The sequence below is a fragment of the Ascaphus truei genome, chromosome 6 (genome assembly GCF_040206685.1).
Source record: "Ascaphus truei isolate aAscTru1 chromosome 6, aAscTru1.hap1, whole genome shotgun sequence".
NCBI lineage: Eukaryota > Metazoa > Chordata > Amphibia > Anura > Ascaphidae > Ascaphus > Ascaphus truei.
The window spans coordinates 3832189-3847426 of NC_134488.1; the positions used below are offsets into that span (position 1 = coordinate 3832189).

The window sequence follows — 15238 nt, forward strand, 5'->3', positions numbered from 1 at the left end:
GTGGTGCGATACGTTTTCTGACCAGGAGACTTAGGGCCTCATGCAGTAAGCGTTGATAAGGGAATTATCACCATTTTATAGCCAAAATTGGGTTTGAGATTCAGTAAGCGCCGATAAGTGCTTGATTTCGCCAGGTTTTGGAGCCGATTATTTTGTTATGGCCAGTCGGCTGCCGATAAGCCTGTTTTCGCCACTGATCGCCACTTTTTTAAATCGGCTGGATTCAACAACAAAAAAACAGCTTATCGGGCCTGATCGGCACTACGAAATTGAGATGTTATGGCCAATTTCTCCCGCCAACTAAAGTTGGCAGTTTGGAGGGGAGAACGATCGCTAAGGCTGCCGCAACGGCACTTAGAAAAAAAAAACTTCTGTACATCAATGGAGTCAATGGAGCGGGGACGTATAACAGTATAGTACTGTTTACGTTTCATTGCTCACAATACAAACGTCATTTGCATTACAGTGTGGGGGCATTCCCTGCATTGTGTCACAGCTGACGTGTATTATTTGCATAACATTAGACTTTTACATGTTTGCAGCATTTGCGGGTCACATTACTCATCATGTGATGATGTGCCAAGGGAAAATACTATACTCAACTCTTAAAGGAGAACCTCACATCATATCACACATTTTAATGAACTGAGCGACAATTATTTACATGATGTCACACATGTCACACATGTCACACATACACAGTATATTCATCTTCCTTTACATTACACAATGCTTGTAATGTGACACGCATCTTTAAACGTTCATGTACATCTGTCTTCTCATGTTTACATATACTTTTGGGTCCTCCCTATTTTCATGACGTCACTTATTGGACGCTCAATCACATTGCATGTTTACATTGTAACCGTAGCATTACAAGCACTTCAACCTAACTTATACACACATGTACAGTAATTCAGCATTGGGACACCTTGTTAACTCATTCTATACCAACTATCCTCCTTACAGAAATGCATGCATATGCACACGACTATTCATTGTTGTCAACATGTCACAATAACATGCCTAATTACACATGTTACACAAAACTTTTCCCACGTCAATCTCAGCCTTTTTGTCAAATTACATGACTGACTGTTGCGTTCACAAGTGTTACATGCATTGCACATGCAACTATTTATTTGCAAGCAATGTTTCTACAAAGGTTCACGTCACATCATTGCCAAATATCATCATTCCCTGCAGAATACACACAACAAATACTTATAACAAGAACTGCACACAGCTTGCCACAGAAGTACTTTATTATGTTAATGTAACACCTTGCATTTTACTATGTCACCTGACATCATCACATACCTATTTAAAGGACGCCCATTACCTGATCATTCACAGCTACTCATTTCAAAATGTTGAGATTGTTTAGCAGACGGAGGAACATTCTTTTCTATGACATGCTTGATGATGAAGACAATCATATAGGGCAAGGGAGGGACACACCGAGGGACAGTGACAGGGACAGTCACGCGGATACGACAGAGACAGGGAGAGGGACAGGAGATCAGAGGAGAAGACAGAGGAGACAAGTTGTGCCTCGTCCGCGTCTGTACAGGGAGAGAACCCTGTTAGATGGGATGAGTGAGGAGGAGATTGTAAGTCGCTATCGTTTGAGTTCAGCAGCAATCTTAGCTCTTTATCAGGAGATAAGGGGAGATTTAGATTTTTTCACAGCCAGAGGTCGTGCAGTCCCTGGGCTTGTTAAAATGCTGTGCTCATTACATTATCTTGCTTCCGCGTCATACCAGACAACTGTGGGCATAGTGGGCGGGGTCTCGCAATCTACATTCTCGCGGGCCTTGACCCAGTTTCTCTATGCACTCAATAGACGCGCTAGGAATTATATTCATTTTCCTACAGAGGCGACAGAGTGGCTGGAAGTCAGGACTGGCTTTTATAATATAGCAGGGATACCATGTGTGCTGGGTGCAATCGATTGCACACATGTTGCTTTGATTGCACCTAGTCAGAGTGAGCATGTGTACCGCAATCGGAAGCACTACCATTCACTCAATGTACAGGTGGTATGTGATGCGACGATGAGGATAATGCATGTGGTACCCAAATTCCCTGGTTCCAGTCACGATTCCTCTATCCTGAGGAACTCTTCAGTCTTCCATGCGTTCGAAGAGGGACATTTTGAACATGGTTGGCTGCTGGGTGAGTACACATTTACATGTTCTAACACAAAACACATTTTTATTTAGGAATGTTGGCATTGTACAATTTGATCACTAATGTCAGCTTATGTGTGCTCCATTCATTATAGGTGACTCAGGATACGGAATTAGGCCGTGGCTCTTGACTCCGGTGCTAAACCCTCAAACTGAAGCAGAGGAGAGGTACAATGCAGCCCATATATCTACAAGATCTGTTATAGAGAGGACATTTGGCCTACTCAAGACCAGATTTAGGTGTCTGGACAGAACTGGTGGGGCTCTTCTATACAAGCCTCAAAAAGTGTCTGATATTATACTTGCCTGTTGCATTTTGCACAATGTTGCACTGAGGCACAATGTACAGTCAGACCTAGCTGAGCCTGTGGTAGACGAGCATCCCACCCATGTAGCTGCTGAAAATGAACAAACAGCCAGTGGTGGCCAGACACGCCAGAATCTCATCAATTCGTTTTTTTCTTGTAAGTACAAACATATATGTTCCAAGTTCTAGTTTTATACTTACATTATGTTATCTTAACAATAATGTTTTTTTATATACCCTTCTGGTAGGACACAGATGAATATGGGTTGCACACCTTTGTTCTCTCTGCTGTGTGCACAAAGGGATGTGGCACCGGTATGTTATTGTTGCACAGGTTATATAATCCCTCTTCAATTTTACTTTAGTTGTGTGTATGTGAATACAACTGGGGTAACAAAGCACTAATATTTTAGCATTGTGTTGTTCCTTATGCTAACACAATACACATATTATGCCCATACTCATTCATGCTTCTAGTATGCTTACATACAATGTTATTGGTGCAGTGTAACATGTACATCCATATGATGTGTACACCAGCCTGATTTACATTTTGAATGTCATGAAATATACATGGTGTTGCACATTTAACACCAAATACTGTACACACTTTGCTGTGTTGTTTACGGTACTGAAGATGGCATGTCAATGTTTGCAATTTATATATTGTTCCTTTGCATTATAGGTATATCTCCAGTATGACTGATCATGGTATGTATATTTGCTGACATCTCTCATAAGATGTGCCTACATCAATCTTCCTATAATTATTTGAAGTCAAAACCCAACATATTGGTTTAAACACAAATGTTACATATATGTACTTTCTGTATCATGTATATGCATTTAGCTACTCTTGAGCTTTCATGTGCATTGTATTAGAAAATGATTACTCCCATTTCATCACATTTTATGTATGTTTCCTTATAAATTCCATTCATGTAATATAGAGGTGTTTGGAGACAAGGGGATAACTGTACTTATTTCTTTACTTACGGGAGATCATTCATCACGGATGAAATTGACTGATCATAAAACTCCATGCATGAATGCCTGCAATCACAACAATGCGTACTACATCTTATATTTAGCAATGTTGGTGTTTTGTAATGCTAGGAATTAATAGTCAACATTAATTTAAATTTGTGACATGTGTATGTATAAGTCACACGTGTGTGGATGTGTCCTACATGTACCAAGTGTTAAACTGTTAACAGAGAAGACAAATTTGTCACTAATGTTACTGTCATTTAGCATTTATAATTTACCAATATGACAATGTTGGTAATATTTTTGCAATATAAATCACGTCACTTCATCATTATCATGATGATAATTATCAAGTATTGTCACAATTGTAACGTCAATCACGTGCACATTAGCATAGACACACTTTGTAAGACAACTGTTTGTGTCTGTATCAATTTGTGTAGGATCCATGTATAACACCGACAAATGATAACACCAGCTTTATTATGGTAGCTTATATCATCATATTGACTATACTATGTATTTTTAGAACGTTTAATAAACACAGTAAACTATAGTTAGTTAGGTTAATGAAATATACACAGAAACGTACTTCATTACATGATGTTGATGTCATAATCAGAACATCATGCATTGTAGGGGACCATAACATCTGGCCAATAACATTATTTGCTACAGTCCCACACCATTTTATCAACATACCCATGTAACAAGAGATTTTTAACAAGAAATGGCTAGTTGGTTGTAAGTGTCCTTTACATTGGGAGAAGGAGTGGCTCAGTGAGTAAAGACACACACTGGCACTGAGATTTTGAAGCAGGGGAGTCTGGTTCAATTCCCGGTGTCGGCTCCTTGTGACCTTGGGCAAGTCACTTTATCTCCCTGTGCCTCAGGCGGCAAAAAATACATTGTAAGTTCCACGGGCCAGGGACCTCAGCCTGAAAAATGTGTCTGTAAAGCGCTGTGTACAACTAGCAGCGCTATACATGAACATGCTCATATTATAATTATTATTATTATTATTATTATTATTGTTACATAGTTTCGACAGTCATACGTTCCATTACACAATATAATTCACAAATGTGTTAGCAGAGTGGGAATGGTTGTTATATATAAAACACACCATGCCATAAAATGATAGTAGTCATTAAAGAACACTCAATAAAAATTCATGAGGCACTATTTTGCAACATCATTATGTTAATTAAGTGCTTATGCAATATAGGCATAAGGGTATCACATTTTTAATTGTTTGTTAATAAGCGCTGCAAGCAATATAAAATTAGTTCCATATGTAGTATAGTAGTCGGTGGCTCCTCCTCACAATCATCTCATATAAAGGTAGACTCTTCTGAAATCATACATTGATCCGATTGTATCTTCCCCGACATCTCTGAAATACAGCAAACACATGATGGTCAAATATGGCACCTTACTATATATGTATCCGTGACAACGCATTACACAGCTCTATATGATTGTGTACATACACACGTCACTCACTTATATGTTAGAAGTACAAGTGTACATCAGTATGTAATGTTTCTTTAAATTTGTAGCAGGCATAACTATGTATATGATGTGAACGTTGCCTGTATACTGAAAAATGTGCGCGCACATCTTAGTGTGCGCACGCACTTCACGCTTGGCTGCACTAACTGTTAGCGCATGCGCAAAACAAAGCGTACGTTGTGCGTTCAATACATCTTGAAAATACCATTAAACATAAAATCTTTATTTCAAATACAATGAATACGAAACTACATTCGTTCTAAACGAGTACATCTGTATTCTTTTTAAACAGACGTGTTTGGACAGAAAGGACGGCCGATAACACAATGCGCAAATGCAATACGTGTGACGTCATGTTAAACCAGCGTGAAACGCACGTTAACACTCCTCCCACTCAATTAACATTCGGCTACCGCCCAGTGTACGCCCCCACTGTATGACACACTGCAGTTACCGTTACTATAACAAAACATGACAGCCAATAGGCTTTGAGGCGCGCACGTCGCTTGGGGGCGGGACTTACATCCGTAATCCTTTTTAAGGACGCCTTGGGCCATGACAAGGGTCCCACGTCATACGTGGTGGACCCGCTTTTAAATGTTGTAGATGTAGCATGATAACAAAACAGGTATGTGTTAGAGTTATGGTAAAATGTTGCTAATATGTTTAAAGTGATAGGAAAGTACGTATATTTATTCCGTCAGCAATGTGTACTACTCTTTCAGGTTCTACTATATTGTATTCGGAAACAATTTGTTTGTGATCGCTACATGTTATGCAGTCTGCTATGTTACGCTGTATCCACGCATTGAAAGGGAAAATGGTGGTTAGAAAAAAAAAAAATATTTAAACGCAGAGTCAACTCATAACGGTTGTTATATTTACCATTCTTCTAGAATTAACTCTTCGTCTGGCTGCAACTGGTCGCTCCAGAAATGCAAGGCTTTTTCATCCACGCTTGACCCACCCGCTGAATACAGTATGACACACATCTCCTCCATGAAGCGCTCATAGGAATCGCCACTGCTTTCTTCAAACAATTGGTCGGGAGGTATGTTCATTTCTTCGGGTACCCATTCCAATGCATTTTCAGCTGAAAGGCTTGGTACATAATCATAGTAGTTATGTTCTTGTACAATGTGGGTTTCAGGAATGGAGGGTGCAGATATTGCAGCAGGTATCGATTCACACGGAACAGTAGTAGCGGATCCATTGCTATTGGCATTAGGAATAAATATGCCTTTAACCACAATATATGTGCCTTCTTTCACGGTGAAATGTTTTTCTTTGGCAATCTTCCAGAAACCATAGTTGTGTTCTAGCTTATCCTGCACACGTTCAAAAAAGTCATTAGTTCATAAAGTGAATGTTATTGAGGAATTAAAATTGCGCGCATGCCGACGGTTTTGGTAATAAGGATATTTTGCTTGAATCAAATCATAGATTTGGCGTGTGCTTGCTTGGTGTCCGCAAGTTGATAAAATAGCTTCTGAAATCATGTATTTATAACCTAAATTCGGATTCATAATTGTCACCAATTCATCAGCCATTGCAGAGTAGCACAAAAGATGTGTGCAGGTATCTGTTCTTTGCTCATCAAAATGAAACTGCTCAATGGCTAACAAATTGCTGTGTTTCCTTTTCAAGGTCAACAAAAGTATAAACTGTAACTCCTTATTTCAAACGCCAATTGGATTTCTAGTTATAATTGCTTGAACATTTGTGGTTTGTGATAGCCGCATGTGGGACAAACATGTATCCTTTTTTTATCTCGTTTCTGAAAACATTACTACACTTTTCATTCAGTAACATTGAGTTTTCTTGCAAAATAACAAAGAGCAGTGTGTGAAAATAGTGCTTAGACAGCCATATCAGTAAATACACACACCTGCAAAATGAAATGTTTTGTTCCCACATACATTTCTGTGTGTATTTGAAAGTCTGGTTAAGTCCCTGTCTGCATGAGTTTAAATACGTGTGTATCTATATATATATAAATATATCTCTCTCATAAATATATATATATATATAAAGTGTATATTGTACTATATGTATATTGTGTGTATGTGTATGTGTATGTGTATATATATATATATATATATATATATATATATATATATATATATATATATGTATATGTATATTATATATATATATAAAAAATTTAAAAAAAATTTTTTTTTATATATATATATATTATATATATATAAACCATACTACTGAGTTAAGTTATGGTGAGTAAAAAAAGTGACAAAAACCCTCCACAGGAAAGCAAATATGCAAATATAGCTGTATGCTCATCTGCATGTCTTAGGCAGGTCTGCAACCCCGCCTTTCCCCATTATCACCCAGCATACAGCACTTCCACTGCAGCAAGGGATTCTGGGAAATGACATGCAAATGAGCACACAGTGTCACTTTTTGCCTCAATAACCATTTATAACATGGTTCCCTATAGGCTTAAGCTTGCTGCATGGTCACAGCTTTGAGCACAGCCAGGGTTAAGGTGCATACCCAGAAAACCACCCACAGACAGCTGTTTATATATAAAAAAATGTTTTTTTTTTTTTTTTTTTTTAAATATTGCTGGAGTACACACAACATGGCAGTAAGTAGGCCTTGTATGAAACCTATTTAAATGGTGATAAACATGAGTGAATTAAGTAATAAACATTTGTTTGCACCCAATAATGTTAGAGGCTCACACTTAGTATAGTTGTCAAACATTAGGCCTGTATTATTAAAATAGTGTGTTTTCACAAGGAAGCATGACGTGTATGTTTTTTGTAAATACATCTATACCAGTTTAGATAGTACTATATATACACACACACACACACACACAGACACACACACAGTGTGTGTCTGTGTGTGTGTGTGTGCATATATCAATACATACTACATATATATTAGTATCAATTCAGAGATGTTCTTGAAACAAGAACACATAAATGATTAAAGGACAACATTACAATGGCCACCAAAGGTAAGTAATATTTAACACAAAATCCTGCTGTACAAGAAAGATGTTTGCAGTTAAATAGGTGCTTTTATAATTGCATGAAAATAATATGCACATGCAATGATTACATCAATTAACACACCCAAATGCAATGTTTTGCTGCAAAGTCAATGGCAGCTTCTCTAAACTTAGCAACTGGCTCCTGGTGGACCATTACTGAACAGACGATTAAAACATAAATATTTATAACACTATTCATTAATTAGGAGTGTTAACATTTCCAAAACTTCACGTGTACAAAAACATACTTGAAAGTTTGGAAACAACACAGTCTTCAGCATACATACAATAGTAATTAGATAATCTGAAGTCAACAAAACAAGGCCAAAGACATATTTTCTGAATTATAACATTTATTTTTTTTGTTCCTTTTGCGAGCGAGTAACAGGCCTGCTTGTTGTCTCTTGAGTTTTCCTTTTTCTTTTGCCACCAACTTTAGGCACAACAGAGCCACTTTGAGTGGCCTCTGGCACTTCACGGGCAGGGCTTGTGGCCAGTGACTCACCTACAGGGCTTTTGGGCAGTGACTGTTCACCTACGGGGCTTGTGGCCAGTGACTCACCTACAGGGCTTGTGGCCAGTGACTCACCTACAGGGCTTGTGGCCAGTGACTCACCTACAGGGCTTTTGGGCAGCGATTCACCTACAGGGCTTTTGGGCAGCGATTCACCTACAGGGCTTTTGGGCAGCGATTCACCTACAGGGCTTTTGGGTAGTGACTGTTCACGGACAGGGCTTGTGCCCACTGACACATGTGAGCAAGTTGGTAGACACTGCACAAGTGATGGTTGGTCTGTTTCATGTGTGTCTTTTGTTGTTTTTGACCAAAAACTGGTCAGTAGTAACTGCTTGTGTTTTCTTTTTGTGGCCTCCTTTGTAGGTGTCAGCTGCTGAATTTGTACAGATGGCAGCGGTAGGATGTCGTCAGGAACCTGCACAGCAATGTCTGCTACTTGACCGGTAACATTTGGGCCTGGTGAATGAATATCAGATGAATGTGGTGAAAACTGACCTGCATGAACAGATCCTGGCTGTGAGGTGTTGAATTGTGATACATTAGTCATTCTCCAGTAATTAGCTTGTGTTTGCTGAACAACTAATGCTTCGAATGAGGTGTTGATTTTTTGCAACTGTTTAGGCACTTCAATGAAGACTCTGTGGAGATGTGCCAATTGTGAAACTGTTTCTTCCTGCAGTGCAATCATCCTTTCCAGCACTGTCATCAGGTCAGAATGGCGACGATTTTCTGCTTCCACAATTTTTCCCTCAGAAGCTACAATTGCATCATATGTGGTATTTGCTGGACGTTTTGGCGGTAAAACAGTTTCAATTGGAACCTCTTCATGGTCACTTGCTTGTATTTGTGTGTCTATGGCGGCGGCGGCGGCATCATCATCATCATCATCATCATCATCATCAAAATCCTCTTCATCATGTTCTACAAATAAATGTACACATTATTAAATGGCATGTTAATCTCTGCTGTGTTACTATGTAATTGTACTGTGTCATAAGTAACAACTAACATGTTTCCATACGTTTTATAACCTCACATTAAAAACTACCTTGACTTAAGAATAATGTTTGGACTCAGTATGAAATATGAGTGAATGAAAACTTGCTGTAAACTCACAACTCCTACATGATAGTTAACATCACTAACACAATACAAGTTGGCTTACACTTCATTTTCACTGACACTAAGTAATCCTATTTAAAGAAAATGTGCAAAACAAATAATGAACATGACAACATAACATATAGAAGAGCACATATTATATGGCCACCAACTGATACACTCACCTTCTAGGTGTGTTGAGCTGGCTGACCCAGGTGAAGACACTTGTTCAGTCTCAGGTGACACATGTCCTTCAGGGGCAACTATATATAACAATAACATAAGTTTTACATTTACATGTGTAAATATTGAACAAACAGTTATTGTATTTTCTGTATTTATGAGTACCTAACAGCATCATTTCCTTAACCCAAAATGTGTGTGTGAAAGTGAACATAAATAGTTGTAATAACAATGTACATGCCTGTGTACTTAGAACTTTTGAGTTCCCTAACATAAAACATACTATGTTCCTGCAGTAATGCGTGAGGATAAATAGATTAAATTTGAACATAAAAATCATATGTTGTGTAGTGATATCAGTATCATAATGTACATAACTATCATGAGATGACCATTCACAATGGTTATCATGAAGGTGGTCATATTGCACAAAGTTTTGTTTTTGGTAGAGGATATGTGTGGTACATTAATATAAGATGTGGCACACATGAATGTGGCTGTGACTAAACAAGACAACACATGCAGTGTGTGATAATGTGTCGTTGATAGTAGTAGTTCAACTATAGATATGAGTGAACTAATGTGTGACGTACGGTTTGATAAGTAATGAGTTGTTGGGGCATTTAGTAGCTAAAGTGAAGCTTTCAAATGAGTGTGATTAACTTCAGTTGTGCTAGTCAGGTTGTAATAACGGTATTCCCTTCCCCAAAAAGCCTAATCAGCCACACCTTTCAATGACTTGAAACAGGTGAAAATGGTGTGAACTAAGTTGACCCTAAAATGAGGCTGTAATTAGTGTGTGTGCTGAACCCCACCCCCTCTGTTGAAGTGTATGCTGTGATGAGATATTAATTGCAGCTGCTTTAACACAATGGTAGATGAGCTAAATAGTCGTGTGCAGTTTTTAAGTTATGAAAACAATGACATAAAATATGATACGTGTGCCTCATTATGCTGTCTGTATATGAGTTAAAGTAAAAATGGACCTTTTCATAAACAACTATAGATGTGTTAGTGCAAGTGATGTTTGTAGGCCGTTGCATGCAATATATTTGATGCATGCTTAAAATAGGCAGTAATGTCATGTTTGTCGGAGTAAAATAAATAAAATACACAATAATATTATACATATTTCTGTTCTGTACCTGTAGCTAGTAATAATTTCTGATTAACATGTGTTACACATGTGTACTACCCTGTTGTTCCCCATCTTCGCCCACCATCAATTGCTTCCACTGCAGCAATGCATTTTGGGAATTCACATGTAAATGAGCACGCAATGGCACGTGCTATATTAGTTACTGCTTTTAGTAGGACTACAACATATATGTCTATTTTGAGATATATATATATACAGAATCAGACATACATATATAGATGCAGGTATGCTTATATTGTGAAGACAGTATAAAAAGCAGTGTAACTATGCAAAATAACTGTAAGCAACGACACGCCTAGTACAGTAATATTTCTCACCTGGTGGAAATTGTGAGGGGTAAATTCCTATATCACGGTCACCAGGTAAGCCTTCCACGACGACGGGAAGTAATTTTGCCCGAAGCAGCTCCTCCAATGGACTTAATATGAGACGTTGTGGTGTGGGCCCACCTCCAGTGCCAGTAGCATGCACGCGTTGGTGTTGTATTTTCTTTTTCAATTTGGACCTAATATCATCAAATCTCTTGTGACAACTCCGCTTGTCCCTCACATGATTCCCACACGCATTGTCACCAATGACTATTGTGTCCCACATCTCTTTTCTGCTTGCTGAACTTGTCCGCCCTTGAAAAACATATAAAATATATGAGGTAAATTAATAATAATATAAGCACCAGTTTCCTACACTGCTAGCTGTTCCAAGAGATAGCAAACATGCTGTTTTATGTGTAATATGTGAAGCACATGAGCATTCACTACTAAACCTATACATGTAAGCAAGCTTGCATTCATATTGTATGCAGTTATGGCAAATTGACCGCCTGTGTTTAGTTGTCCTTGTAAGGCATGATAAAAAGCTGTGTTTCCAGACTAATTAACATAGAAAGATATTGTGAACCCATATTTGCATATGAACAAAACTCAGATGACCTAGGATCACATGTATTTGAATAATAAATGTAAAGGTACACTTACCTAGTAAATGTCCATATATACTGTCATAGTGCTCCAGAATGCCAGTGACAAGAGCTGTATTTTCCTGGTCATTGAAGCGAGGATTACGTGGCTTCTCCACACGTTTCTTCCGAGCAGGTTTAGGGTCAGAGCTTGGCTGGTGCTGACTGGACTCTCCTTCTTCCAATGGAAGAGCCTCCAAAAGCTGCCCACCAGCAAGCACGCCACCACCATCTACCCCATCTGCAACTGCGCCACCAGCAGCACTCCCAGCACCAGCACTCCCACTCCTAGCACCAGCACTCCCACTCCTAGCACCAGCACTCCCACTCCTAGCAACAGCACTCACACTCCTAGCACCAGCACTCCCAGCACTCCCACTCCCAGCAACAGCACTCCCACTCCCAGCAACAGCACTCCCACTCCCAGCAACAGCACTCCCACTCCCAGCAACACCACTCGCAGCACCAGCACTCCCACTCCCTGCAACACCACTCTCACTCTCAGCAACATCACTCCCCTGAACAGTACGTTCACTCCGACGTGTACTCGCACGAGTAGCACTCCCACTCCCACCGGCATCACTCTTCCCACGCTTTGCGGGCATACTTCCAGCACTCACAAAAAACAGACAAGAAATGTACAGGCAATCACACGAAACACTTCCACATATAAAACAAGACAAAGATGTAAACAAAACAACAAAGGACAAAGCTCACCCAATACACAACAAGTCTCTCAGTCAATATGCAAATCTTCAATTGTCCAGCTCTGTGCGTCTCTCTCTCTCTCACTCCCAACAACACAGAGAATGATTAGCAGTACACGTTGCCTTTAAATATGGCGCGCAATCAAAAACATGCTTGTTTCGCCTGATTCAGCAAGATTTGTGATTGGGCAACCTATCAGCACCCCGCCACGCACGCCGATACACCTGTGTGTGATCGGATAATCATCGTGAGAGTGGGCGGATTTGTTTTCGGGTTGATTTTGAATGTATTCGGCACTTACTGCATACGGAGAGGAAAAATCGCCAATAACATGACTAATCGGTAAGATTGCCGATTTCACATAATCGACGCTTACTGCATGAGGCCCTTAGGGAGGATTTATTCCTGTAAAGTACCCCTAGTTTGGCATAGGTCTTGGTTGTCAGGGTATCAATGTGCATCCCGAATGTTAAGTGGGAGTCAAACCATATGCCCAGGTATTTAAAACAAGTAACAGGAGTTAGGGTGGTGTTAGTGTTGGTTCTAATCTGGAGCTCAGTCGCTGGAAGCTTTAAAAATTTAGTCTTGGTCCCAAACACCATTGTTACAGTCTTGTCAGTGTTTAAAAACAGTTTGTTTTGGGAAATCCAGTTTTCGAGTCTGAAATAGTCAGACTGAAGTATGTGTTGAAGGTCAGAAAGGCTATGGCTGTGTGCATATAGGATTGTGTATGCAGATGACACAATCCTATATGCACACAGCCATAGCCTTTCTGACCTTCAACACATACTTCAGGAAGCTGTGGGAAGATCATTGATGAACACTGAGAAGAGTAGGGGCCCCAGAACAGAGCCTTGCGGGACGCCACAGGTGATAACCAGGGGGATAGAGTTAGAGCCAGAGATGGACACATGTTGGGATCTACCTGATAGGTAGGACTGAAACCAGTTTAAAGCATGCTTCCCTATTCCAGAGCTCTGGAGTTTGTTGAGCAGGATAGCATGATCAACAGTATCAAAAGCCTTTGCAAAATCTAGGAATACTGCACCAGTGAGTTGACCCCGTTCCATTCCACACTGGATTTCATTGCAAACTTTTAGCAGGGTAGTTACGGTAGAGTGTTTGGGGGGAAAGCCAGATTGGAATTGGCTAGGGAAATTTGTCGTGTTATAGTAATCGCTTAATTGGGAGTGGACACATTTTTCCATGACTTTGGATAGGATTCGGTGAAGGGAGATTGGCCTGTAGTTTGATACACTGTGTTTTTGTCCCCACTTTTGAAGATTGGGACAACTCTTGCAGCTTTCCAGGTCTTACGGATATGGCCTGCAGACAGGATAGATTTAACAATGGAAGCAATTGGTTTGGCAATTGCTGGGGCACCAAGCCTTAGGAACCTAGATTGTAGTAAGTCAGGTCCACATTGGCTGCTTAGTTTTAATTTGAGAAGCGCTTGTTTAATCTCCTCTTCGGATACTGGGCCAAATTGAAAATTGTGGGCAGTGTTGGGAGGGTCATGCGCGTAAATTGGTAGAAACCCAGGGGGCAGACGAAAGCTGTCTTTTCCTGGTCTTCTTCACCCATGGGTACCTGGTAATACCCAGATTGTAGATCGAGAACACTAAACTATTGGCTCCCGGTTAGAGAATTTAGAATCTCTTCAATGCGAGGAAGATTGTATTGATTGGGTACCGTACGATTGTTCAGGGTTCAGTAATCGACACACAGTCTTACGGATCCATTCTTCTTCCTTACTACCACTATGGGTGAGGCGTAAAGACTCTGAGACTCCGTCACAATCCCCGCAGTCTCCATCTCTTGCAGAACGTTCCTTACATCGTCCACATCCCTAGGGGCGATGCGACGAGAGCGTTCAGGGAACGGAGTAGCGTCCCTCAGTATAATGGTATGCTGGGCGCTGCGACAGCAACCCACATCCATCTCACTCATGGAAAACACAGCCAATCGTTCATTCAACTTGACTGTCAGTTGGTCTCTCCATCTTGTTGGCAGTGTCGAATCTCCAAAGTTGAAGTCCAGGTCGGCTAACGGCTCCTTCACGGCAGCGGCATTCACCCGTGGCATTGTGTCCACAGGGCTGGCCGGATATATGCGGTCCAAACTTCGTCCGGCATCGAAGTCCATCGGAAATGGGGAAATATTTTGGATATACACATAAGTTCGGAGAGGAAATTTAGTCGCCCATTCCCTCACTTCGGGTATTGCTCTGTACCCTCTCTGGACGTCTTCCTCAGGGGTACTTTCCAGGGATAAAAGATGGTCGGTCTCATCTCGATCGGGATACCAGCACCAGACGGCCATGCGTTGCACTCCCCCTGGTAAAATGGTCGTCAGTTCGGCTTGATGGTTGTAGAGATCCCCATGACGTATCAAAACATATATCTTGTTGCATTCTTCCCGGAGGACGGGATCAAGGAGTGGATTGGCCATGGGCAATTCATTGGTTTCTTGCAGATACACCCTGATTACAGCTCGCACTATATCGGTATTCGTTCCCTGGATTATAGGGTACTTGGACTGTTCTTGAGGTTTAGGACATACCACTGCTTCCACCTTCATGGGATGATT

The 15238-nt window shown here is 40.3% G+C and overlaps 1 protein-coding gene across 1 annotated transcript; it reads right to left on the bottom strand.

Moving 5' to 3' along the window:
- Window positions 1–8315: 8315 nt before the first annotated feature.
- LOC142496633 (uncharacterized) lies at window positions 8316–14971 on the bottom strand. Its single transcript, XM_075603293.1, has 3 exons — window positions 14596–14971; window positions 9830–9907; window positions 8316–9464 (listed from the first exon to the last, which is right to left on the bottom strand). Exons 1-3 carry the CDS (start codon window positions 14969–14971, stop codon window positions 8380–8382), a joined length of 1539 nt encoding a protein of 512 aa, XP_075459408.1. The 3' UTR covers window positions 8316–8379.
- Between the last annotated feature and the right edge of the window lie 267 nt (window positions 14972–15238).

Excerpts from the sequence above, each read along its gene's own strand:
- LOC142496633 (XM_075603293.1), bottom strand. The coding sequence starts at position 14,971 with ATGGCCGTCTGGTGCTGGTATCCCGATCGAGATGAGACCGACCATCTT. Across the intron at positions 9,908-14,595 it reads ATTGGCTGTGTTTTCCATGA|TTGCCCCTGAAGGACATGTG; the intron begins GTGAGATGGATG and ends TGTTATATATAG. Across the intron at positions 9,465-9,829 it reads CAGCTCAACACACCTAGAAG|AACATGATGAAGAGGATTTT; the intron begins GTGAGTGTATCA and ends ATTTATTTGTAG.